General features: G+C 48.2%; 1 protein-coding gene across 1 annotated transcript; it reads left to right on the top strand.

Annotated features, from left to right (window-relative positions):
* Positions 1-705: 705 nt before the first annotated feature.
* On the top strand, positions 706-26005 carry HSD11B1 (hydroxysteroid 11-beta dehydrogenase 1). The gene is made up of 6 exons (XM_060231250.1): positions 706-1105; positions 1755-1885; positions 6271-6382; positions 14405-14590; positions 17152-17295; positions 25781-26005. Exons 1-6 carry the CDS (start codon positions 1018-1020, stop codon positions 26002-26004), a joined length of 885 nt encoding a protein of 294 aa, XP_060087233.1. The 5' UTR covers positions 706-1017; the 3' UTR covers position 26005.
* Positions 26006-27320: the final 1315 nt, after the last annotated feature.

Raw genomic sequence — 27320 nt, 5'->3', positions numbered from 1 at the left:
ACACTGTTACATTGTCACAACTCTACCAGTGACTGCACTTAATTGCACCTCCAAATTATTATTTGGCCTGAGCGTTGATTGATCTACCAGGTCCTGGGTTGCTTGCATACTAACATTGTCAATTGAGATCTGATGCATGAATCTGAACAAACACAGATGTATAAAGAATTTGTGGAACTCATCTGTAAAGTGGGAAAGAACATATCTTGGAAAGACTTCCCAGGTGACATCAGAAAGGACAAACAGCACCAAGGAATGGCAAAGATAAACATGGTAGGACATATACAGATTTAATTCATTCTGCTAATTATGGACATAAGAGTACTTTAGATCGATAACTTAGAAACTCTAAGTGAAGAGTTTCTCAAATGATCTTGAAAAAACAAATCAACAAATGCTTGTTGACTTAGTCTCCTTGAATGAGCTAATTAGACATTTTGATCCAATTGCCCTGGACCCTGATGCATTATTATAACATCAACTTCTCTGCTTCTGCACTATAATCTAACTGCAAGGTCCTTGGGGCAGGAGCCATAAACCTCTTTTGCATTTGCATTGTGATGTGTGTGGAGTCTGTGCCTGGCTGCTGGCAGACACAAACAATGAATCCATAAAACATTAGCCCACCTGGTGTAGGCAGCCTGGATCTTCTCTGAAGTGAAACTTGATGCTTTTCAGCAAAGACACACCTCTTTCAGGGTGTTGTGCAAATTTCTCTATTTTAAACGTAGGGACAGGAAATATGAAATGGGACGGCCAGGATCCAAAGCGACGCTGTCACTTAGGCCGAAGTTTGTCAACTCTTGACAAAGAACAAATTAGATGCTTGTGATGGAGCTGTTGTCACGAGCACCCTGAATTGTGAGAAGGTTGGACATTTGGGGAAGTTGCTGCCTCTGCACTAGCAGGTTTTTACAGCATAGACATTACTCCTTCTGTCTGGAACAGCTCTGCAGGGCTTTTTTTTTTTTTCCTTTTTGCTTCTCATGCTTGATTATTTTCTGACTGTGCAGTGGGATGGGTCTGTTGCAAAAGATTCTGGTTCCTTTTGTTGGATTGGTCTTGGCCCTCTGGTTTTATTCAGGAAAGGAAGATTTTAAACCGGGTAAGTTATTTAAAGCAAAGCATTTTAAAATAAAGCAGGGGGAGGGGGGGGAAGGAAGAGAGCCACGCTGGAATGGTTTTTTACACAGGAACTGGTGCACAGCCTAAAATGAAACATGTCTGGGCGTTTCTTGCATTGCTGATAATAGAAGGCTTTGCTTGGCAAGGCTTTGAAATGACATCAAGCAACAGGCAGGGATATTTTTTTCAGCAAACAGGTGAGGTGGGAGGTTTGCCACTTGGATTCTCCGGGAGGCTTTGCTAGTCTGTCCGTTTGAAAAGGATTTCACTTTGTACAAATGACCTGAAATGAGTGGGAAAGTTATTTTATGGTCTGATTGCTTAAAAACTTCTGAAAAGTAGAACACACAAAGTGGCTAAAAATAAACATTTCTTTTTGTTCAATTAGATTATAAAATATAAACGTCTCTCTTGGCACTGCTCTGTGTCCGAATGGAATGTTAGCAATTCTTGTTTCTGCTGATTTCTTGGGAGGAAAGCACGGGTTGGATTGGAGGGCTGTTGGGAGTGGGCAGTTGATTTGCAGGCTGGAATGGCTGGGTATCCTCTTCTGTTTCTTGCCCTTTGGAGATTTATGGGGGGGGGGGGATTACTTCGTGGGATCGGCATCCCTGTGTCTTGTGTTCCAGAAATGCTGCAAGGGAAGCGTGTGATTGTTACTGGGGCAAGCACAGGAATCGGCGAACAGATGGCGTACCACCTGGCACGCATGGGTTCCCACATACTGATCACTGCGCGGACAGAAGCCAAGCTCCAGAAAGTAAATGTCAAATGCTTATATATGCATGTTCTTCGTCAGGCACATTCTTGTAAAGGCACATGTACAGACTCCCTTCTAGTCATATCTGTAAATACATATGAAGTACTTATTCGCATTCCTGAAAACTGGGACAAATGCTTGCATGCCAGTGGTGGTAACTTGCCAGATCCGGCATCCAAAAGGAAAAGAAAAGCAAGTCCCAAGCTTTGCATACTTTGTAAATATTCAGATATCAGATTGAATAGGATGTCTGATTTGCATTGTGATGCACGATGTTACCTCTTCACTTTCTGACACAGCACTGCTCCTTCTGGATTAGAGCTCATGACAGTTGAGTGGTCCAAAACAGATGCAGCTACTGAAAGGGGATGGATTGTCATCCTGTTAGGCAGGATGACACTATGATGGTCAGCTTTGTTGATGATAAATCTTTAAAAATTTCAAACTGCCTGTCAAAAAAAAAACTGCCCAAGGCAATGTACGATAGAACACATAAAATCAAGCACAGAAGCAGCAGCAGCAAATGGAAGAAAATCATGAAACAGAAATAGAAGCCCGTTTTGCACCTTCAAGATATATACAAATCAGGCCATCTGGTATCCTTAGTTGGAGGTTATAGTTATGTGATATGATAGATATGCATCAACATATTTGAATGCCATCTATCAATTTCAATTTAATTCTGAACTTTTTAACTCTTGGTACTCATGTTCATTTTTATGTCTATTTGTACCACTTCTGGCCAGCTAAGGCATAAAGGTGGGCATGTGGGGTGGACAAAAACATGGAGGGGGGAAGGAAAGGTAAGGAATTGATGAGGAAACAAAAGTATTAGAGGATAGCAGCAGCTGGAGAAAGAAGGGGGCTTATTTGCCCCTCCTTAGCCTGAGTCCTGGCACAAACAGGAACTGTGGTATGTTCAAGTTTGTTCCACCCCCAGCCTTTTTTTCATTTCAGGCCATTCCCTTTTCCCAGCTTGGCAGTATTTTGTCTACTAACCTATGCACAAAGGATAAAGGTCTGCAATAAGGAAAGCCATTGGAAGGTTGCGATCATCATGCATGGTTGAAGCCAGCAGGGTGTAGTGGTTAGGGGGCAAGTCTAGAATCTGGGATACTTAGATTTGAATCCCCACTCTGTCGTGAGGTTCACTTGGTGACCTTGGGCCAGATACTCACTATCAGCCTAACCTGCCAAAGGGTTGTTGTGAGAATAAAATTGAGACAAGGAGAACAATATAAGTCACTTTGGGTCCTCACTAGGGAGAAAATATAGGGAGATATATTTAGGGAGATATAGGTAAAGTAAAAATAAATAAATATATATAGATATAGATATAGGTAAAGTAAATATATATACTTATATATATATATACTTAAATATATATATATAACCACAGTGCAGAGCCATTGTTATCTAGGGCTGCTGATCTGCAGGTAGAGGCAGGGGATCCCCCAGTTTGGAGGCCCTCCTCCTGCTTCAGGGTCATCAGAAAGCAGGGAGGGGGGAAGGGAAATATCTGCTGGGCACTCCAGTATTCCCTATGGAGACCAATTCCCATAGGGTATAATGGAGAATTGATCTGTGAGTATCTGGGGCTCTGGGGAGCTGTTTTTTGAGGTAGACGCACTAAATTTGCAGCATAGCATCCAATGCCTCTCCTCAAAGTACCCGCCAAGTTTCAAAAGGATTGGACCAGGGGGTCCAATTCTATGAGCCCCAAAAGAAAGTGCCCCTATCCACTATTTCTAATGGAGGGAAGGCATTTAAAAGGTGTGCAGTCACTTTAAATGTGATGACCAGAACTCCCTTTGGATTTCAATTATGCTTGTCACAACCTTGCTCCAGGCTCCACCCCCAAGGTCTCCTGGCTCCACCCCCAAAGTCCCCAGATATTTCTTGAATTGGACTTGGCAACCCTATTGTTATCCTATAATGTTATAAGTTGAGAGGTCTTACTGCTTGATGCTAAAGAATCGTTTTAACTGCAGTGTTTCAGGCACTGACTTGTACAGTTTCAACTCATGTCTGGAAAGTCTAATTCTGCCCTATTTGCCAAGGAGTCCCTCTCAACAATGAATGAAAACATTTAAATTGAAGGCTATGAAACCACGCTTCAATATTACCTGAGATTGTCCTGAATAACCAAATTTCTTCTGATGAAAAGTCAGTGTGTTACAAGCATCTACTAGGATTTCTATCTAATATGGAAAATGTTTGGAATAAGTGGTTTCATGTTCCAGTGTTTTAGCTTCTAAAATTGCAAATATTTTGCACTCCTTATAGAAGTAGTGTCAATATATCTACTTCTCAGTGTGGCCAAATCTGAGGATACTTAAATCTGGAGACTGGAGCCATGAATAGTCAAGAAATATCTTTCTTCAAACATGAGGAAAGCCTCAGGTTTACAGGAAAATCTGATTAAAAAAAAAATATATATCAAGAGGTTAACCCGCCCCATGAGTGCCTGTAGCTTTAAGAAAGGAGCCCCGTGGCACATAATGGTAAAGCTGCAATACTGCAGTCCGAGCTCTCTGCTCACGACTTGAGTTCAATCCCAGTGAAAGCTGGGTTCAGGTAGCCGGCTCAAGGTTGACTCAGCCTTCCATCCTTCTGAGGTCGGTAAAATGAATACCCAGCTTGCTGGGGGGAAAGTGTAGATGACTCGGGAAGGCAATGGCAAACCACTCTATAAAAAGTCTGCCATGCAAACGTCGTGATGCAACGTCATCCCAGAGTCCGAAACGACTGGTGCTTGCACAGGGGACTACCTTTACCTTTTTTAGCTTTAAGAAATAGATGCCCTCAGTGGCTGATTCTAGGCAACCACAGTAGTTTTGTCAGCATTCCAGGAGGGGCAGGACCCTTTCCATGGTTATTTTGGCCTTCCAGGGTGGACTCATGTAGGGTTGCCAGCCCCCGGGTCATCGCAGGGGATCCCCCTGTTTCAGGGGCTTTTCCCTGCTGCGGACCAGCTGGCAGGGGGGAACCCACCCCTAAACAGGGACATTGCCAGACGATATCCTTGACACAGTGATGTCACCCAGAAGTGATGTTATCATGCAGGGGGCACTCTTTCTATTTTGGGCAAACTCTAAGGTTTTAAGCCAGTTCTACCATAGAGTTTGCCCCCAAACCAGTGTCCTCTGTGTCATCTTAGCATCAGGGATGTTGTGCAATGTCCTTGCCCACCCCCAAAATGCCCTCCAAATCCCCCCTCCCCCCAATTGATGATGGGACCAGGCAACCCTACATTAGAGCCAAGCCTGGCAGCAACCATTTAATGACTTGCTACCATCTAACTTGCATAACTCACCAGGTCCAGCTGCTTGCTACTGTTCAACAGCAACCATTCCTACAAAAGCCACTGTGGTGCAGGGGTTGCAGCTTCAGGCTAAGATCTGGGAGTAGGGTTGCCAAGTCCCCTGTGGCTGGTACCATAGAGTTTTCCTCCCAAATTGCTGGAGTGTCCGGGAAAACCAAGAGTTTTCCTGGAAGCTCCTAGAGTGGCCGGTGCACGATGTCACCAGTGCAATGACATCACTTATGAGTGACATCATCGTGCCAGCAACATCAGGAGGGGATCCCCCCACCAGCCTGCAGGGGACCCCCAAAATGGGAGAACCCTCGCCCTGACGGAGCTTGGCAGCCCTGTCTGGAAGACACACGTTCAGAAGACCAGTTTGCCATGGAAGCTTGCTCTCAGACTAACCTACCTCACAGCATTGTTGTAAGGTTAAAATGAAGGGGAGAAGGATAATGTAAGCTACTTTAGATATGATTGTGGAGAAAGGTGGAAATAAAGAAATAACAAATACAGCTGAAGATGGGAGGCAAATAAAAGGCAGGTTGGTGTATGGCTGAGGAGAGCAAAAGGATGGCAGGGAAAGAAGAAAAGAAGATACGGGGGTTGCCAGAAGGAGGGAGAGTGGAAATAGTACAGGAAGAGGGACACAGGAGAAAGTGAGGTGCATCCCCTGAAAGTTCTTACAACAATTTTTAAAAGCCTGGTATGATTTTCACAGGAGGTGTTAAGGAATCACTAGAATGTATTCAAACCTTAACACCATACCCCAAACAGATATTTAGAAACCACAAGGTTTTAAAGTCCTTGCTAAAACCAATGTTTCATGTTGATTGTACTAAAGGAGAAACTCAACATTCTTCTAGCTGGAAATTTTTACAAAGCTGCATTTTCCAGTGGAAATTCCCCACTGATAATACTGATCCATTAAGCAGACAGACCAAAAATGCTCTGCTGAGTGTATAGTTGTAAACTGAACTACCCAGCTGTTTCTTTGCAGTACAGCATAGGACTTTAATTTGAGAGGGAAGGGCTGAAAAGGCACTGGGCCTCCAGAAACTTTGTTTTCTCTTTGTTTCAGGTTGTCACTCGATGCCTGGAGTTGGGCGCAGCATCTGCCAGCTATATGAATGGCAGTATGGAAGACATGGGGTTTGCTCAGGATGTGGTAAAGAAAGCACAGGCATTATGGGGTGTGCTGATTTTTAAAATTGAAATATTCAGTGTCAAGATGCTTGCCACCATAGCAGTGGAAAATATGAACATGATAAAGAAGGCTAGCCAGGAATCTGCTGCACTGTTGTCATGTATTTTTAGAGGTTCTCAAATCTGTTATTGATTCTCAAGTATGGATTACATTACTCTTTGCAATTAGGCTTTTTTTGTAGAAAAAGCCCAGCAGTGACTCATTTGCATATTAGGCCATACCCCATGACATCACCAGAAGTGATATCACCCGTTCAGTAGGTTACTTTCCACATATTGACACAGAACAGTACAGTGCCATAAGCTATATTTCATATATGTGTGTTCTCACATAGCCCAATAAGAGACCTTGTTTCGCCCCCCTTCCCCGTGGCCAGAAAGAGAGAGAGCCACATGCGGCAGAGCAGGCAGTGGCAGGCCCAGCTTCTCCCAAGGGAGGGTGCTTGTGGGTGGCTCTGTGGCTCTCACTCTCTTTGCAAGTCTGTTGGAGGCTGGAGGCAGCAGAGAGGATGGAGCATGCAGTCTGGGAGCTTGTGTCTACCTACTGCTCAGGGCCAGCCCAAAAGTACGTGTTGCCCCAGGCAGATTTACTGCCTGCATGCCCCCAGACTGACCCCCTCCTGTTTTTTCTGTGGCATCGCAATGTGGTGCCATGCTCTACCACACACACACACACACACACACCCCGCTCCACCACCACCACCCACTCCACCACACACACCGCAGGCACACTCAGATGCTAGCCTCTTGCTTACTGGCTTCGGCTGGCATCGCAAGAGACCCCTCTGTTAATATCAGCGGGGAAACAGGAAGGGAAGGGAAACAGGAAGAGAGGGGGGAGTAAAGCCTTTTCCTACTTGATATTAACAGAGGGGTCTCTTGTGTTGCCAGCCGAAGCCGGTAAGCAGGAGGCTGGCATTGCTACTCTGAGCACGCTGGGGGAGGGGAAGTGACCTACATGCCACTGCCATCCCCACGCACTCAGAGTAGCAACGCCAGCCTCTTGCTTACCGGCTTCGGCTGGCATCGCAAGAGACCCTTCTGTTAATATCAAGTAGGAAAAGGCTTCAGTCTCACCCCTCCCTTTCAGAACAGGGAGGGAGGGAGAGCAAAGCCTTTTCTCGCTTGATATTAACAGAAGGGTCTCTTGCGATGCTGGCCGAAGTCAGTAAGCACGCAGTTGGCGCCTGAACGCACTGGGGGGGCAGCGAGGTGGCCTGCCCACGCCGGGGGGGGGAAGGGAGATGGCCCACCCACCCACCGCTGCCGTCTAATTGCCCCTGGGCAGGGTTCTGGCTTAAAAAAAGGTCTCTGGCAGAGGGAATGCACTAGTAGGGCCGGCTCGCCCACTAGGCAAATTAGGCATTTGCCTAGGACCCCGGGCCAAGGGGGCGCCGAATTAGGGTCTCCCCTCCCATCCACACCTAAGACAAATGTGAAGATTAGGCATGCATATGTGTTCTGGATCAGGCATAGGCCTGTAACAAAATCCATAAACCACTGGATTATCCATATACATACCAATCCATTGTCCCGTAGACTTTCCTTGTATTTGTTTCTAGTGGAAACAAAGCCTTTTCCCAGGGAGGTGTAATCCATGGGTTATTGTCTCATAATCATTATTCTAGTGCTTTTTTACTGAGACGACAATCAGTGGCTCTAAGACCTCTTGGGCTGAATGGAGAAACCATGATGATGGCACTTCTGGATCTCACACTGAACTGCTTCCATGGAAGTAAGCAGGCAGAAGAATCCAACATGTGTTGCCATTTGCTCAGGCAGCCTGGGAACACTGAAAAGGGCTACTAGTAGTGGTGGTAGGTGTTCTGTGCATTCCTTAACAGATTATTGGATTGGACAGAAGTAGGACACTTTCTTGCACCTCAAGATAGCATCATTTGCTCGGTGCTAATGACTTGCTCGAAGGTTTACAGATTGCACGTGGGGGTAGGTGATGGGTTTCCTACTTTTCTCTCTTAGCCTAAACTATAAAACCCCCTAGCTCCATTGTGTAGTTAAACCTACTGCATAGTTAAATCTTCTATCATCACTGATCATCTGAGCTTTTCCAGTGGAACCCCTCATTCCTACAGAGCTGTCAACAAATTGATGGTGGGGTTTTATAAATAGAATATAGATACCCATCGGTATGGTCACCTGTCAAATTCATGGGTTGTTCGCCAGAGCCTTGCAACTAGGAAATCCCTATAATTTGCTCTCTTTCCCTAATGGTTATCCATAAGGAATTTCAAGATCTAGGAGAAGGAAAGAGATAACAAAGCTGTAAGAGAGTAAGTTGTTCAATGCTGTATAGAAGGCATGGCAAGCAGGTTCTCGCCTTCTGAGATGTCTTTGCAATTGTGCCACCTATCCCTTCCTCCACATGCACTGTTTCAATATAGCAGCCAGGGGCCACACTTTCCCCTTGCTGCTGCCATTCCTGCTTCTTAGCTGAAAGGCAAGTTCACTGGAAACGAAGAGAAGATATTACCCTGTAGAATCATGAAAGGCATAAAAATGAGCCACAAAAAAGTCCATCACAGAGACTCCAAGACCTAATAGGATCCAATGAAGATGAAAAAGGGGGCAGAAGTCAAGAATCAAAAGGATAAGCAAATTGAACTGACAAATCAAAGCACTTCCAGTAAAGCCAGGAGCTTTTTATGTCTAGAAGAGGAGTGTCTGGCCAATATTTGGATAAGGATCTTTCCTTTACACATTTTTAATCATTCTGAAAGTGATTTTCTGCAAGGTCAAGAAACATATAACCCCACTGTATACAAATCAACAACAAAATACTACCAACTATAAAATAATTATTTAAATGTCCATATATTGCCACCCCAGTCGGAATGAAGAGGCTGACACAATATGTTGGATAAACCGGGCCGCTTTATTAAAGATAACTTAATCAACTAGAACGGCAAGGGGTATAGGCCTAACAGGACAAGCCCTGGGGTCAACCGCAGGACCCTACTATGGCGAAACAAGGGGCCATCGCCCTCTCCCCTGAGCGTTATATACCACTCCAGTACAGTGACAGGGCACAGCTCAGGCAATCCACACCGACCAATTGTAATGACTGTACCTCTCTGATGCTGGTCCGTCTTGGACCGCCTTATTGTCAGCCAAGCTTGCCCCCTTTCAATTTGACGTCCTTGGCGCGAAGCACCCTGTCAGAGGTATCCTTTTTTGACTGCACTACCAATTCACTGATCTGCAGTGCGCTGAAAAAGGCCACCAAAGAGGCCGCATGAAAAAGTGCAGCCTCAAAGGAAGATGAACATACATCAGGCCAGGCCCTGAAAACACTGAAGGAGATATGGGCTGCCATGCATCCACCCACGGCCCCCGTTCCCTAGCCCAACCTTCCAGCATCTTCCTGACTCTGAAGTCGCCAGTGCCCTCAGCAAGGCCCTGCGATTTCCTTATAAATGAAAGTGCAGCCAATTGTCCCCTAATAGACCTAAGCCCCAAGCCTCTGCCCTTCTGATGAACGCAGAATTGCAATATGTGCACCACCGGGACCGGCCAACTATCTGGAAGCCCAGCCTCACTCCTAAAAACCCAAAATTGTGCAACCGCCCGATCATAAGCTAATCAAATTCCCCTACCGGCTTCAGCTTCCCAAGCTGCCAAAGATCCAGTGGCATCCGCGCTGGCTGCAATCCGCTTCCGGAGCAAGCTGGCAAAAACACTCGATCTGTTGATGAGATAGAGCGTCCGCCACCCTATTGCACACTCCCGGAACATGCCTTGCCGAGAATAAAATGTTCAAACGAAGGCATCGCAATGTGAATGCCTGCACCAAGCTCATAACTACTGTAGACTTGGATGGCAAGGAGTTGATAACATGTACAACAGCCATGTTATCGCACCAGAAATGGACAGTATGGTTGGCCAGCTGCTCTCCCCAAAGCCAAACTGCCACTACGATGGGAAAGAATTCAAAAAAGGTGAGGTCACGACAGAGACCACTGGCCATCCACGCAGCGGGCCACTGCTCCGCACACCAGTGGCCCTGGAAATATACTCCGAAACCAGTAGCGCCCGCCAATTCAGAGGAAATTTGGAGCTCAGCTTCTATCTTTAAATCCTCCCGCCAAAATGAAATTCCATTAAAGGATTCCAAAAATTCCTCCCACACCTCCAGGTCCCTCCGCATACCTGTGGTCATCCGAACTCTATGGTGAGGAAGCCACAGGTACCCCATGGCGTCACATAGCCGCCTCAAGAAGGCCCTCCCCGGCGCAACAACCTTGCATGCAAAGTTGAGGTGCCCCACCAACTGTTGCAGCTCCAAAAGCGACACCTTGCACTGCTTTTTGATAGAAGCTAAACGATCCCTCAGACCCTCCACTTTATCAGCAGGCAGCTGTGAAGCTTGCCGCGTAGTGTCCAGCTCGATGCCTAAAAAGGTAATCACCGAGCTGGGCCCCTCTGTTTTTTCATGGACCAACGGGACCCCGAGCTCCCTTGCCAGGTCCTCAAATAACTATAACAACCTCGCGCATTGCCCAGACCCTGCAGGGCCCACGAAAAGGTAGGCATCCAGATAATGAACCGTATTGTTCAACCCAGACTTGGTCTGAAGCGCCTATTCCACAAAGGAACTGAACCGCTCAAAAGCGGCACAGGACACTGAGCATCCCATGGGTAGGGCCCTATCCATGTAGTATTTTCCTTCAAAGGAGAAGCCCAGATGATTTTGAAATCTTCTGGGTGTACTGGCAACAAGCGAAATGCTGACTTAATGTCACATTTTGCCATTTCAGCCCCCACACCACAACCCCTCACAACTTTGACCGCTTGGTCAAATGAAGTCTACCTGACCGAACAGAGAACATCCGGAATAGAATCGTTCACTGACCCACCCTTGGGGTAGGACAAGTGGTGTATCAAACGGTATTCCCCAGGCACCTTTTTAGGCACCACCCCTAAGGGAGACACCCTTAAATTAGGTACTGGTGGAGCATCAAAGGGGCCAAGAACCCTCCCCTCTTTACACTCCTTCGCTATTTTTGCCCTAACCACGTGTTCCATCCCAACAACTGAACAAAGGTTAGAGGCCATACCAGGGACTCTAGGTCCCTGATATGGAATCCTAAATCCAAAACTAAATCCCTCCAGTAAATAGGCCCTATCAGCCACCAAGGGGTAATTACCCAAAAACTGCCTAAGTACCTTCAGACATATGGGGCTGGGTCACTTTTCCAGGCGGTTGCTGATTGCTCCCACCACCGGGACGCTTGGCATTCCCTTTGTTTTTTGACCTACTGCAGGCTGAAAAGGCATGCAACCCCCCGCATAGCGGGCACTCGTGTTTAAATTTACAGGTTTTTCTAGCACACACGCCCTTGGAGGTAAATTCCCAGCAGAGCAGCCAGGGTTGAACCGACTGGCCCGCCATACTTCAGGCACCTACAGTATTCTGCTGCCTATGCACCAAATGCCCACTGTCAGCCCTATCACCTGTGTTGGGCTTCGCCGGGGACATAAACTGCAGCCAGAGCTGCTGACTAATTTGATCCCAGGGAAGACTGGGGTTGACCGCGGCCCTCATTCTGAAGGTCTCGTCATATTGCAACCACGCAGCCCCGAAGAACTCCGTATATACATGGTGCACTATATCGCAATATTGAAAAAGGGCTGCAGCCCGTAAAGGCTGCGCCCTTGCTATCACCCCCGCATAAATCAGGAAACCTGGCAGCCAATTGGACCAAGTCCTGTCCACCTTTCTACGTTTCAGCTTCTCTTTCTCCTTATCATCTAGCTCCTCCTTGTCCTTCTTTTCTAGTTCTCTAAAGAGGAGACTGAAGACATCCACATATTCGCCCCTCAATATCTTATCCCGGGTGGCCACTGCCAAATGATCACCCAAGGGCAATGCGGTGTCACCGTAGGGCAGGACTTGAAACGGTATAGACCCATAAGGATTCGGGGGATAATGCCACATATCCCAATGATGACCCGGCCAGGCCCCGTGTTGCAGCAACTGCTGCTGCCCGCCCCATGGCAGCACGCCCGGCGCTGACTGTGAAGTGGAGGTGCTTTGCGCCGATGCCGCAGCCACTGACTGCAAAGGGGGCTGCGAGGCAGGACCAACAGTATTGTGGCTCTGAATCGGTGCACAAGGTGTGCTCCAAGCCCAAGAAGGTCCCGCCTGACTGTATTGCCCAAAAGGGACCAGCTGCCCAGGCGGTGAAACTGTCATACCTGGTGTATTGTGGAGAACCGACGGCTGAGGGAGGCCCCATGGCCAAGTCAGAAGCTGGTGTTGCAATGGGAACTTACCCACTACCCCCGAGGGGGTAACCACCACCACCGGGGTTGTCTCCACCACCACCCCCACTACGCTGGGATCCACGGGCTCCCCACCAGGGGCCTCTCTTGTATCCACCTCTGCTTCCTGATCCGATTCCTGCTGCATGTCCAAACCGATGGCCCCGCCCTGTAACGCAGAAAGGCGAGCCAGAACCTCCTTTTCAAACATCAACCTAGCCGACCAGCCTCCCATGTGGGTGCCCCCACAGCACCCCTCTGTTGTTCCAAAATGCCCAGCTGGCCAATGATGGCCTGCTGTAACTGGGCCTCCTCACCCAAGTCACCAGGTGGCCTGGATTGCTTCCCCCTCTTTTTTGCGGGCTGCTTTCCCTGACCCTTCTTGGAAGCCATCACCTCCTTTATTAACTACTCCTTAAAACACGACCACCCCACGGGTAACTTAGCTCCCCCTGTCACTCCACCCACAGGCAACCAAGGGTCTGCAATGTGTGTATGTGTGTTGAGGGGGTGGGGGGGTGGAGGGTTGGCAGCAACGTAGACTAAACACCCACCACCCTATTAACAAACAAGGGGGGGTATGGGTGTGGGTGTACACTCCGGCCCCCACAAGGGGGGGTGAATAGGCCACTGGCCTGGCCCCCGCACCTCCACGAACCCCCTCTTCTGCCTTTGCAGCGGCACCCCGTTGGCTCACAACAACCCTGAACAAAATCCACTGGAACCCCCTGCGCTCGCCGCCAACGCTTGTGCAAAGGAGCCAGTTAGAGCCTTGCAAGCGTCCTCGCTGCTACCCCTTGCATGCGCCGCCGCACCAAGGCCGAGCTGCGCGATCACAGGAGCTCCGATGATGCTCTCCTCCTGAGAGCCGAAAAGCAACTGCAAAGTGTTGGGCGGGGCCAGGGCCTTTATAGCCCCAACGCCACGCCCAACAAGCATTCCCAGATGCTGAAGATGACGGGGCCAGCCTTCCCTCCTTCCGGGAGGGCAACAGCGGCCCCCAGCCTCTAGCCGGCAATGCCAGCCCGTCTGGGAAGGGGCTGATCTAGTATAAGCTCGACTATAAAAACAACCACACAGCATTTAAATGGCCCCTTCCCCCCCATCCCAAGTCTAGAAGAACAAACATTGGTTGGTCTGCTCTCAAGGTCTTCTTAAGCAGAATGTGGCCTCTGAAATTAAGGAAAGGGAATTCATACAGAGATATGGGGGGCAGCAAAATACACATACCCCTTCTCTTAATCTTACAACATGGTGTAGTTATAGTAAGCACAAAGGAAAGGGGTTAACAGTGTTATATAGCATTTTGTTCTAGTAAACTGCACAACTTTCTTTGACTCATTCACTGTGTATTCCACTTTCTCCAGTGACAATAGTATGTAGTGAATAATTACCCTTGTGAATACAGAGTCTTCACATGAGAGGACTGTCAGATCCCCCTATTTTTGTGTACATAATTTGTAATATGTGATCAGAGAGTAGCCAGGACTCCCACATGCCATGCACCCACCCGAAAAGTCAATGCTCCCACCCTAGAATCCCATAAAGCCATATAAAGTTATGGCAAGCTAAAAGCTATGCAAACCGAGTTTTGTAGCTTCTAGGTAGGCTGAAGCCCTGGTACTTTAGAAAACATGCAGAATTTCTAGAGTCACTGATCAGAATAATGGCTGTATCATGTCCTCTATTAACTAAACGCAAACAATTCCTACATCTTTCCTTTTCAGGAAGCATAGATATGCTTATTCTGAATCATGTTACCCCTGCGAACTTCAGATATTTTAACAGTGACACTGAAGATATGCAGAAAATCCTCAATGTCAATTTCCTTAGCTATGTGGCCATGACAACTGCAGCTCTTCCTATGCTCAAGAACAGTGAAGGCAGTATTGTAGTAGTTTCATCCCTGGCAGGTAAGCATGAACTGCAATTGTACAACTTGATCAAGCCTTCAAACTTTTTTTTTTAAAATAACTACATTCATTTAAATAACTACATTGGCTTCAGGCAATGTATTTACCCAGTGTATACAGCAGGGCTTTTTTTTGTAGAAAAAGCCCAGCAGGAACTCATTTGCATATTAGGCCACACCTGCTGATGCCAAGCCAGCTGGAACTGCGTTCCTGCTCAAAAAACTCCCTGGTTTACAGCAAAACAAAAATGTACACAAACATTGTATATGAAAACCAGCACACAATTCTCAGGTATTGAGTTAGATCCAGCCAGCTTTTTCACTAAATCTTTCCCAATTCTCTCTTTACTAAAACCCCTGTCACATATGTTCATGCAGGTCTGAGTGTTTCTTGGCGCTGTCCTCCCTCACAGGGCTGGCCTGCAGCAAGTCGTTCTACCACTTAACACTGCAGCAGAGTAGAGCTGCCAAGCTCTCAAGGGAAGGTCCTCTCAGAGGGTCAAATTGCACAGTCACCTCTGGTCAGAAAGGGATTGCCTTATTCCTAGTTAATATATAATTTATTCAGCAACAGACAGACAACAGGCTGTTAGCAATTCCCCCCAGCCTCCCACAAGGCAAGAGACTATGGCAATATTCCCACATACAAAGAGACACCTGACAGCACACTATGTTGCCTGGGATCAGATGTGCTGGCTGGCATAATCTCCTCAGGATGAGAAGAGGTTGATCTTTTCTGCAAAAAAGGCTCCCTTCTTATATGGCATTCTAACTAATGGTCCTGTGGAGCTGCACTATGTCACCTTGAACATAAGTAACCATGTTAATGGCTACATATTCTGCATGTTCTGTACATGTACCCTTCTTGGGGCTTCTCTGAACCTTGCTAGCTGTATATTTTCATAGGGCAGGTCTTGGGGGGGGGGGGCGGTCTTGTTCTCTTGTAGCAAACAACAGATCTTTGAAGGCAATAATACAGTCCTCTGGCTATCTCTAGCCGTTGCAATGAAATACATTTGTTCTTGGAAGAAGTGGGCAGGCTTTGCACTTCTTAGAAAGACAGAGAGGGTCTGGGTTATTCTAAAATGGGTACACTTTAGTTATAGAAGCTTAGCTAAAGTATAGAAAATGGCTCAGAAACTGCAGGAGCGGTTTTCATATCTATCACCATGATTTCTGCCATAGTCTTTTTAGTGACCAAAGGGGACACTCTCCTCCCTTTTGCAGTAGTAGAAAACTTGGATGTATGTATCAAACCCAATTTCTTACATTTCCTGCCACAAAATTTAAAAAAATGGGGAACATTTTCGCCATACCCTGGTGCAGCTGCATGGTAACACTAATTTCCTGCCCTTCCTTACAAATTTTTGTAGTTTTCTCTTTGTTTATTCTCTCTTTGTTTATTCATGATCTTGGCAGCTTTCTAAAGCCTGTTCTCCAAATGAATCAATCCCAAGTGGTTCTTAAGTTAATTGGTTTGCAGAAGGTCCATGTGGCTCAGCCATCATTCTAATGTTAGGCTTCCAGAGACTGGAAAATGGTTCCCTCCTCCCAAACTTTGTTCGCCAAAGCGTTAAAGGAGAAAATGTTTTCAAAGCTTTAGACTTCCCATCCCAATGTTTGTCTCTCTTTACATCTCATGTCAATTTCATTCCACACTGACAATCCTCTTCTTTATTTTGTTTGCATACATCACTGAAACCTTTTTTTTTTTTTTGCACAGGGGACACTGCTGTTTGCCTCCTCTCTAATCCCCCTTCAGGTCAATACCAGCAGGGAACTAAAGCTCATGCAGCTCCTTTTAAACTTCTCCCCATTGTTTTAATGTTTTAATTCAGTGATCTGAGACTAGCAATTGTCTCAAATCACTAGACTCATGCTGCTTTAAAAAATAAACATAAAAATGTAAAAACAACAGGCTTGTACATTGATGAAGGGGAGATGGCAGAAGGTGCAGAGTGGGAGGAATGACTTTGATGTTGGCAGGAAGTGACCTTCAAGGGGTGGCAAAAAGGCAGGAAGGGATTGAAGGGAGTGTGTATGCTTTTGAATAACCATTGGCTTAGAAGTGAAACAAGGGGGAAATTGGCACAAAAGCACTCTCAGAAAACCCAGGGAAACAGCAACCAGAAAGCAAACTGAGCACTGAAGGGAGAGAAATCAATGCAGAATGACAAAGAAAACCTGACAGGCATGCATGGCAAAAGTGAGGGGAAACACCCATGCACAATATGCCTTGGTCTCTTCCTGACAGTTGCATAAGTAGTGGGATGAGAGTGTAGCAGAGAAGGGTGGGGAGGGTTTTAGAGGACAGGCCCTTGAGGAACACATTTCAGGGAGGCTCATAGCTTACTTGTACTTTAGTCCCTCTGGTGGCAGTTATTTCAAGGTATGAGCCACTTACTGGCCATGAGCTCCACCTAGGAATGGCCTGAAATGTTGGGTGGGTGGGTGCCATATTGGGCAACAGTGAAATCACTGGACTAGAGTAATGACACATAAACTCTGTAACCTTCAGGACCACAATGGAATCTACTAACTCTGTTGTTGCTTTGTTTCCAGGCAAAATTGGCTTCCCTTTCATGGTTTCCTATGCTACTGCTAAGTTTGCTCTGGATGGATTTTTCAGCTCCTTGAGGCAGGAATTTGCTATCCAGAATACCAATATTTCCATCACACTCTGCATCCTTGGACTCATCAACACAGGTACAATTGTTTCTTTGAAACCTGTTTATTAAGGACCTGGTTTCTTTGAAAGGTATACTTAAAGCTCTTCACAACAATGAGCTAAACTGCTTGTGGTGGGAAATACACATGTTCTGCCATTCACATCTTAAGTAAAGGAGGGAGCATGTTTTCTAAAAACCAGAAAATGCAGGAACAGGAGTGTAAACTGTGCCCCCTTCTCCTCTTTAATGTGCTGTGTCTCTATAAGGATTCCCCCACTCCCATACCCAGCTTGATACAAGAAAGAAGTCTACAATGGCAGCACAGGGTGTTTTGCCATCTGAAGCAGACACAACAGCTTGCAATAATAGCTACCTCCCAGCGTCTCTTCCATAGCACTACTTCTGCCACCCACACCCAGGAGCTGGCAGAAATATCCTTTAGCTGCTTTTTTTTTTAAAATGAGCTTTCTGAACTCTTATAATAGTCCTTCCATTTGCAAGTGTTTAGTCACCATTCTGGTTGCCTTGGCAACATGTAACCAGCACTGGCCACTGAGGCTTTTTTACTTTATTTTAAATATCAGCAACTGAATTTTATATCAATATAACATCAGAGTGTATGTGATGTTATAATGTTTCTCAATTCCCACCTTTCTTTTTTTTTAAAGTAAGTCTCTAGTCTCTTTTGATGCAGAGATTTACCTTTCCCCTTATATCTCTGCAACAGAACAGTCTAGAGACATTTGTAAAAAATGAAAACTGGGAATTTTTAAAAAACCCGTTATACACTGTTATAGCAGTATATTAGTATAATGGTATACTATTTGATTTCAACATTTGATTGCTATGTAAACAAACAAACAAAAAAGCCTGATGGCACACAGGAAATTGCCACCAGGGGGACAGGGCCAGGGAAAATGGCTGCCATATTGGGTGGGGAAATACAAACTTTATAGCACACAGCAGCCATCCCAAACTTTGCATCAAAGCGGGTTTGAGATTGGAGAAAAGATGTGGAAACCCTAGTAGGTCCATAAATAAATCGTAACACGAGGAGGGGGGGGGGGGGTAATGCCACTTCCCAATAACATTAAAGCCAGAGCAGATAACCTGTGGGGAGATGGCCTCTGTAAATCATTGGAAGTGAGCTAATGTACAATTCCAGATGTCTGAAAACTGTTATATTCTCACATTTGCTTGCCTCATGTAACAGTTACAGCTATCTAGTTATGCAAAATAATTATTACATGGCAACCATCATAAACTTTTCACCCTGTGAATGGAGTAGCCAATATTAGGGCAGGGCTCAGGAAGAATAAACTGTCACAAGAATTGTAGTGCAATCCTAAACATGTCTTCCAGAATCCTACTCTGGTCTTTTAAATGGGACTTGCTCTTAGGAAATTACTATTTGGCTGCAATCCTTAGGGCACTGTCCAGAGAGTAAGCCACACTAAATAACGTTTTTGAGTGCTTAGTCTTGCTCCCTCAATTACCTGAATCAATGTTTTAATATGAGGGAAAGGGGAGGGGACCTCCACATATTTAGCCCTTCCCACTGGTCCTTATGGGCTCTGAGTGTGCTTGCTGCCATCACCCTCCACGACCTCACTGCCACACACACACACACCCCGGCCTCAGCCAGGCTTTCTGAGTCTCAGGAAGATTGCATGGGGGTGGACAGGCGACACCTGCGCAGTGCAGTCCTTGGAGCTAGGCTCCAAGGAGTGCACTGTGCAGGTGCTGCTAGCTTTCACGCTCCTGTTACAGACCTGGGGAATGTTTTGTGTTTCTGTTACAGACCTGGGGAATGCGAAAGCCACCAGACAGTGACAGGGGACACCAGACAGGGGCGCCTCGTGGTGCCCCTAGGCTAGATGGCGCCTTAAGCGGCCGCCTACCTAGTCAACTCACATGCCCCGGCCCTGGTCATTAGGCTTCTTAATTGTAAACAGTAATACAATTAGAATTTGTTGTTGTGTTCCACTGGTCTCCTCTCAAGCATGGGTTAAAGTAACATCTTTTTCTTAGAGGTGTTTCTGTCCAAAAATTTTAATATATAGTATATTATAAACATTAGAATACAGTGGGTGTATAGCTCTATTTGGTGAGAATAGGTTAGCCAGGGCTTTTTTTGAGCAAGAACGCACAGGAACACAGTTCTGGCTGGCTTGGTGCCAGGGGGTGTGGCCTAATATGCAAATAAGTTCCTGCTGGGCTTTTTCTACAAAAAAGCCCTGTATAAAACAATGGTGATGTCTGAGCTTGTGGCCTAATATGCAAATGAGTTGCTACTGTGCTTTTTCTATAAAAAAGACCCTGGGTTTAGCATATGTAATGAGCTTTTAAAAACCCAATATCCCTGTTGAGTCCTGGGGAACAGTGTGTTCCAAATGTTGTAATAATTTGTAATTCAGCAATTTCCCTTTCCATTCTGTTCTTGAAGTTCCTTTGCAATAAAATAGCTAGGTCACCCATTGAATGTCCTGGAAACTGAAGTGTTCTCTTACAGGTTTCTCAATTTTGTTCCATTTGGCTTCTTTCACTGCAGTTCTAACAGATGGTAGACTCTAAGACTTGGATCACGCATGTAAGGGAATGAGGTAGAAATGAGAGGGCAGAGACCTGAAGAAATGGATTGGATTCCATCATTTCTGACCACAAGTGGAAAAGCACAATTAGGAATAGGGTTGCCAATCCCCAGTTGGGGACAAGGAATCCCTCAGTTTGGAAGCCCTCCCCCATTTCAGGGTCATCAGAAAGCAGGAGGGGGCTTGAAGGAGCTCATTTGCATATTAGGCCACATGCTGCTGATGTAGCCAATCCTCCAAGAGCTTACAAAGAAGAGCCTTGTAAGCTTTTGGAGGATTGGCTACATCAGAGGGGTATGGCTCCTGCTAGAATTCTGGATTTCTGTCTCCGCTGCTAGAATTCCACCCCCATAGACCCTTTCTTCCCACCCTGTTAACTTGCTGTTTGCAGTTTTTTTAAAAATGCAAGACATCTGGGATCTTTGCGTGCAGCAGGAGAGTAGGCTGGATTCAGACAGCTTTTAAACTCAGGCTCATCCAGTTCCCCTCCTTAACACAGTTCCTATTCCACACTGCCTTTTTGTTATGCGGGTGCCATGGTCACCAACACAGCTTTTTGGGTGGGCCAAGGAAACTCTCCTTCTTTTCCCCACTGGAAAACCTGGTGGGATCCAGCCCCAATATAGGGAAGTATCTGATCCAACCAAGTGTATGGGAAAAGAAGTCAGGAAATTACCTAGTAAAACATAGACATAACTTTGGTAAATCTGGTCAGGAAGCCTGAGCAAGCAAAACATAGTTGGGGCTCTGTAGCTGCACCTACAAACAGACACTGTAGAATTGGAGAACGAATGAATGAGGCCTCAAGTCAATGATACCTGTGACACAAATCAGGTAGGAAAATCCTCAACTCTACTTGCGTCACACACATTGACTGAACTCTAGAATAACTCTCCTGTAATTCCAACACTGATTTTAATTCCTCCAAAATCTGCTTCCACAAATATCCTCAAAAACTCTGTCATAAGTCTCAAACAAGGCCAGACATTCTGGCATGATGTGGTTCCTGTCACAGTCAAACATGACCTGTAGGAAACAAAGTTCCCAAGTGACCCAGTTTGGACTGGGACTGCAGTAGGAGTGTACACAAAAAAGCGAGAGAGATTTTTCAGATTCTGATATATTGGATCCCCCCCCCAAAACTGAAATTCTTAAAACGAACAAACAAACAAAAAAAACCCTCAAATCCCAATACCAGCAAGGTATTTGAATTTGGGGTTCCCCCCCCCCCCCCAGAAATTCTGATTCCCCCTCCTGCTCCATTACACCCTATCGGCCCATTATACTCAATCAGGAATCCATCTGGGAGTATCCAGGTGTGGGGGGGGGCACTGTTTTTTGAGGAAGAGGCACTAAAATTTCAGTGTCGCTTCTGGTGCCTCTCCTCAAAGCCCTCCCAAAAAATTGGACCATCGGTCCAATTCTATGAGCCCTCAAAGAAGGCACCCCATTCTCCATTACTTCCAGTGGAGGAAAAAATTGAGAGGAAACAGAACCAGTGCCACTGTGGCAATGCCTGCTCAACAAATCCAAGCAAAGGGTTTTTTTGTTTTTTTTCAAGACTAGCACAAACCAGGGAGTCTCTGAAGTAGAAAATGTGGGGGGATTTTTCCAAGCCTAGCAGAACCAGTGCATGTATAGAGTGCCCAGCAGAACCAGGGCCACTATGCCTGCTGGAATGACCTTGGGTTAGTCATAACTCTCTCAGAGCTGTTCTGCTCAAGAGCAGTTCTTAGAGAGCTCTCTCAGCTCCACCTACCTCACAGGGTGTCTGTTGTGAGGAGGGGAAGGAAAAGGAGATTGTAAACCACTCTGAGTGAAGGGAGGGGTATAAATCCAATCTCCTCCTCCTCCTCTATAATGGTCCCCATAGACTTTAATGGAGCCAAAAGCATTTAAAGATATCTTGTTCCATGTAACTGCATTTGTGAAGCTGCAGCTTCACTCAGAATGGCCTTTAAAGGGGATGCACTCTCCTTAAACACCATTTAACTGTGGCTATCCTGTTTTCCCAGATAATTCTTGGGGGGGGAAGGGGTGGGGGGGCGGGGATTATCCAGGATTTGATATGCTTAATAGTCACAAATATATTTCCCTATCTATCTGACTGCAAAAATAGCAGATAACCACCAATATGGTATTTTCTGAGTATTTTTCCAGCTCTGATAGAGCTGAATGCACACCCCTAGATTGCAGTACAGGGAGGGGGCATCAGTCTTCTTGCCAGGCAATTTTCCTGACCATAACGGCTTTGAGAAGAGGGTAGGGTGGCAAGACCGTCCCGGTCTCCCGGGACTTTCCCGGTTCTGGCCACCAATTCCCGGCTCCCGGGCTGCCTATACCGGGACCATTACAAAGTCCCGGTATAGCCAGCGGGGAGCTGGCGGGCAGCGCGCACGGGCCGGGAAGGCGGGGAGTGAGGCAGCCAGCGTCCCTGCGCGTGCGCACGGCGGTGTGCGCACGCGCAGGGACGCTGGCTGCCTCACTCACCGCCTTCCCTGCCCGCGCGCGGGGTCCGGCAGCGGTGGTGGAGGCCGGAGAGGCTGCCGCTGGTCCCTGGAGGCCCTCCAGAGGCCCGTGGAGGCCGCGGAGAGGCCGGCGCTGGTCCCTGGAGGCCTCCAGAGGCCAGCGCCGGCAGTGGAGAGTCCCCCGCGGGTCCCTGGAGGCCCTCCAGAGGCCCGCGGAGGCCGGGGAGAGGCCGGCGCTGGTCCCTGGAGGCCTCCAGAGGCCAGCGCCGGCAGTGGAGAGGCCCCCGCGGGTCCCTGGAGGCCTTCCAGAGGCCCGCGGAGGCCGCGGAGAGGCCGGCGCTGGTCCCTGGAGGCCTCCAGAGGCCAGCGCCGGAAGCAGAGAGGCCCCCGCGGGTCCCTGGAGGCCCTCCAGAGGCCCGCGGAGGCCGCGGAGAGGCCGGCGCTGGTCCCTGGAGGCCTCCAGAGGCCAGCGCTGGCAGTGGAGAGGCCCCGCGGGTCCCTGGAGGGCCTCCAGAGGCCGGCAGAGGCCGCGGAGAGGCCCCCACGGGTCCCTGGAGGCCCTCCAGAGGCCCGCGGAGGCCGCGGAAGAGGCTGGCGCTGGTCCCTGGAGGCCTCCAGAGGCCAGCGCCGGCAGTGGAGAGGCCCCCGTGGGTCCCTGGAGGGCCTCCAGAGGCCCACGGAGGCCGCGGAGAGGCCCCTGCGGATCCCTGGAGGCCCTCCAGAGGCCCACGGAGGCCGCGGAGAGGCTGGCGCTGGTCCCTGGAGGCCTCCAGAGGCCAGCGCCGGAAGCGGAGAGGCCCCCGCGGGTCCCTGGAGGCCCTCCAGAGGCCCGCGGAGGCCGCGGAGAGGCCGGCGCTGGTCCCTGGAGGCCTCCAGAGGCCAGCGCCGGAAGCGGAGAGGCCGCCGCTGGTCCCTGGAGGGCCTCCAGAGGCCAGCGCCGGAAGCGGAGAGGCCAGCGCTGGTCCCTGGAGGCCCTCCAGAGACCAGCGCCAGCCTCTCCGCCGCCTTCCCGGCCTCCACAGCCGCCGCCAGCCCCGCCAGCAGCCCGGAGGAGAGGCCGCCACCGCCCTGGATCAAGGTAAGCCGAAAGCGGGGGGGGGGGCGGCTGGCGCGGGGGCGGCTGGCCTTCCTTCTTTCCTTCCCTCCCTCCTTCCTCCCTCCCTCCTTCCTTCCTTTCTTCCTTCCCTCCCTCCCTCCTCCCTTCCTTCCTTTCTTCCTTCCCTCCCTCCTCCCTCCCTTCCCTCCCTCCCTCCCTCCTTCCTTCCTTCCTTCCTTCCTTCCTTCCTTCCCTCCTTCCCTCCTTCCTTCCTTCCCTCCTTTCTTCCCTCCCTCCTTCCTTCCTTCCTTCCTTCCTTCCTTCCTTCCTTCCTTCCTTCCTTCCTTCCCTCCCTCCTCCCTTCCCTCCCTCCTCCCTTCCTTCCTTCCTTCCTTCCCTCCCTCCCTTCCCTCCCTCCTCCCTTCCTTCCTTTCTTCCTTCCCTCCCTCCCTCCCTTCCCTCCCTCCTCCCTTCCTTCCTTCCCTCCCTTCCTTCCCTCCCTCCCTCCCTCCTCCCTTCCTGACTGAATGGGCCACTGGCCTGATCCAACAGGGCTTCTCTTATGTTGTTATGTGACACAGTGTGTTGGACTGGATGGGCCACTGGCCTGATCCAACAGGGCTTCTCTTATGTTCTTATGTGACACAGAGTGTTGGACTGGATGGGCCACTGGCCTGATCCAACAGGGCTTTTCTTATGTTCTTATGTGACAATACTGACTTTGGTGGACCCAAGCACTGATTCAGTGTAAGGGAGCTTTGTGTTTGTGTCTTCTGGTGCAATTTTGTTCTCAGATCCTGTATTTACTTCATCAGTATATGGGATAAGGCACTTTCTCAACTGTGCTGCATAATGCAGCCTATTTATTTTGTCCTGTTTGCTCTGTTGGCTCTATCTGCGCCACCTTCATCACTTTCGGGGTGTGGATCCCCCAGTGGGGTGGTCTCGCGACTCCCTCCGCCGGCTGTTTCTGATAGCCCTGCGCCCCCTCTTTCATTTGATATGTGTCCCGTGCGGATGCCACCCTCCCGCCGGGAGATACCGCAAAATGAGCCCCCTTGAGGCTTATGGCGGCAGGGCTCGGGGGAAGCGAGCTAGACTGCTGTTCTTTTGAGGGGTCATAGAGTGTTTCGAGCCCGTCCCTGTGGCATTGGTCCCATCATTGTGGGGCCCAGGGGGCCGGCGCAGCGGCATGCTGAAGCAGCCTGTCGGTCACTTCCGGGTTCCTGTCCTGCATCTCGACCTGTGTTATTAGTGACAGGCTGCTTCGGTGTGCCGCTGCGCCGGCCCCCTGGGTCCCACAACGATGGGACCGATGCCACAGGGACGGGCTCGAAACACTCTATAACCCCTCAAAAGAACAGCAGTCTAGCTCGCTTCCCCCGAGCCCTGCCGCCATAAGCCTCATGGGGTCTCATTTTGCGGCATCTCCTGGAGGGAGGGTGGCACCCGCACGGGACACATATCAAATGAAAGAGGGGGCGCAGGGCTATCAGAAACAGCCGGCGGAGGGAGTCGCGAGACCACCCCACTGGGGGATCCACACCCCGAAAGTGATGAAGGTGGCGCAGATAGAGCCAACAGAGCAAACAGGACAAAATAAATAGGCTGCATTATGCAGCACAGTTGAGAAAGTGCCTTATCCCATATACTGATGAAGTATATACAGGATTTGAGAACAAAATTGTTTCCGGCGGTGATATTTGGGGGATTTTTGGGGACGTCACAGGAAGTGCTGTGAAGTCACTTCCTGTTTCCGGCAGTGGCATTTGGGGGAAATGATGTCATTTGGGGGAAGTGACGTCACAGGAAGTGATGTCACTTCCCGTTTCCGGCAGGTGACGTGGGGGAATGATGTCACAGGAAGTGGTGTCACTTCCTGTTTCCGGCGGTGGCATGACGTCACCGGAAGTGACGTCACTTCCTGTTTCTGACGGCGCGCACGCTTTGCGCGCGCACACCCCTACCTTCCCCCTCCCCAAGGTGTCCCTGGCTGGCCTTCAGACATTATGGTCACCCTAGAAGAGGGGTGCTATAATAAGGCATATAGCATCCTGAGGTGGTTTGGGCTCAGGAAAATAGCATGGTGCTGAAGCCCCTTCCCCTACAGTCCCAGTTCAAAGTGAGCCCTGGTGTGCTTTGGAACTTTGTTTTCCACAGCTTTGACTGTGAAATGATCAGTCAGATTGGAGGGAAACATCTTTTCTAATTTAAGTCTTATACTGCACATGCACATTCTCTCTATCGCTCTGTCTCTTGAGAAATTCAGTAATATATTATTTTAGTAGAAACTGAAGTTTTCCACCATGAGGAATACTCCTGATTTACCTTACCAACAAAGTTATGAGGTCTGTACAAGCAAGCACATGTCCACCAAATTCCTGAACTTTAAGAACCCACTAACTTATGTTCCTTTTCTTCCCTCAGACACTGCTATGAAAGCTACTTCTCGTATGTTCAGCTCTTTCCCAGCAGCACCAAAGGAGGAATGTGCCCTAGAAATCATTAAAGGGGGAGCTCTGCGCCAACGAGAAGTTTATTATAAGTATTCAGCTGTAAAGATCCCTGTATTGTTCCGGGACTGGGTTCCAGATCTACTGGATTACCTCATCAGGATGCGATTTGATGTGGAAAAACTAAAAGAAAATTAATTACTGTTGTTCATCCTTTTCTATCTCTCATGCTACACAGGCCTGCTGTGCTGCAGCTGTACCTCCCCCCCCACACACTTTTAGCTCAGACTGTCTCCTGAGGGCCAAACTAGGCTTAGTCACTGGGAGATCCCAAAATCAGATTATCCCAGCAATTTTAATAAAATAGAACTAGCAGGCATGCAGGGTTCCAATTCAGATGGGGATTAATGGAAGGAAATTGGGCTAACTTTTTCACCTCTGCATTGATTTAACGCCCACCCTACCCTGTTGGCCTTGGAAGAAAAAAAAAACACACCAAGGCTAATTACATCTTATCTTTAGGTGAGCAGATTTTTATTGGTAAAACCATGTGGGTAAATAGGGTTGCCAAGTTCGATTCAAGAAATATTTGTGGACTTTGGGGGTGGAGCCAGGAGACATTGGGGGCAGAGGCAGGAACAAGGGTGTAACAAGCATAATTGAACTCCAAGGGAGTTCTGGCCATCACATTTAAAGGGACAGCACACCTTTTAAAATGTCTTCCTTCCATAGGAAATAATGAAGGATAGGGGCACCTTCTTTTGGGGCTCATAGAATTGGACACCCTGGTCCAATCGTTTTGAAACTTGGGGGGTACTTTGGGGAGAGGCACTAGACACTATACTGAAAATTTGGTGCCTCTACCTAAAAAAAAAAGCTCCCCCAGAGCCCTCGAAACTGCCAGATCAATTCCCCATTATACCCTATGAGAATCGATCTCCACATAGGGAATAATGAAGTGCTCAGCAGACATTTCCCTCCCCTTCCCTCCCCCCTCCCCGTTTCTGGTGACTCTGAAGTGAGGGATTGGCCTCTCTACTCACAAGTTGCGGCCAACTTCTTCAAAGTAACACAGACACACCATCCCAAGAGGAAGCCTTTCCAATGGGAGACTGGAGCCTCCAGAGGTGGAAAGGCACATGGTCCTCTGGGGGCAGGGCTTCCCCCTCTGCCGACCAGCTGACTGGGGGCAGGATGGAACCTGGGAAAGTGGAAGAACCCCTGCTGGGACCAGGGGATTGGCAAGCCTATGGGTGAAAGAGCCCACAACCATTGCCATGGCTTCTGTTCAAAACAGATTCCAGAGTAGCTATTTCTATTTAATAAACACTAGGAAGTTCTGATGGTGGTGCTCTCAGCATCTTGTCTAGATAGACCCTAATTAATTAATATAATGTAGGGTTGCCAAGTCCAATTCAAGAAATATCTGGGGACTTTGGGGGTGGAGCCAGGAACAATGGTATGACAAGCATAATGGAACTCCAAGGGAGTTCTGGCCATCACATTTAAAGGGA

Source organism: Heteronotia binoei, chromosome 2, assembly GCF_032191835.1.
Source record: "Heteronotia binoei isolate CCM8104 ecotype False Entrance Well chromosome 2, APGP_CSIRO_Hbin_v1, whole genome shotgun sequence".
Classification (NCBI taxonomy): domain Eukaryota; kingdom Metazoa; phylum Chordata; class Lepidosauria; order Squamata; family Gekkonidae; genus Heteronotia; species Heteronotia binoei.
Note: the sequence above shows the minus strand (reverse complement) of the source record. Positions and strands in the feature narration are given on the sequence as shown.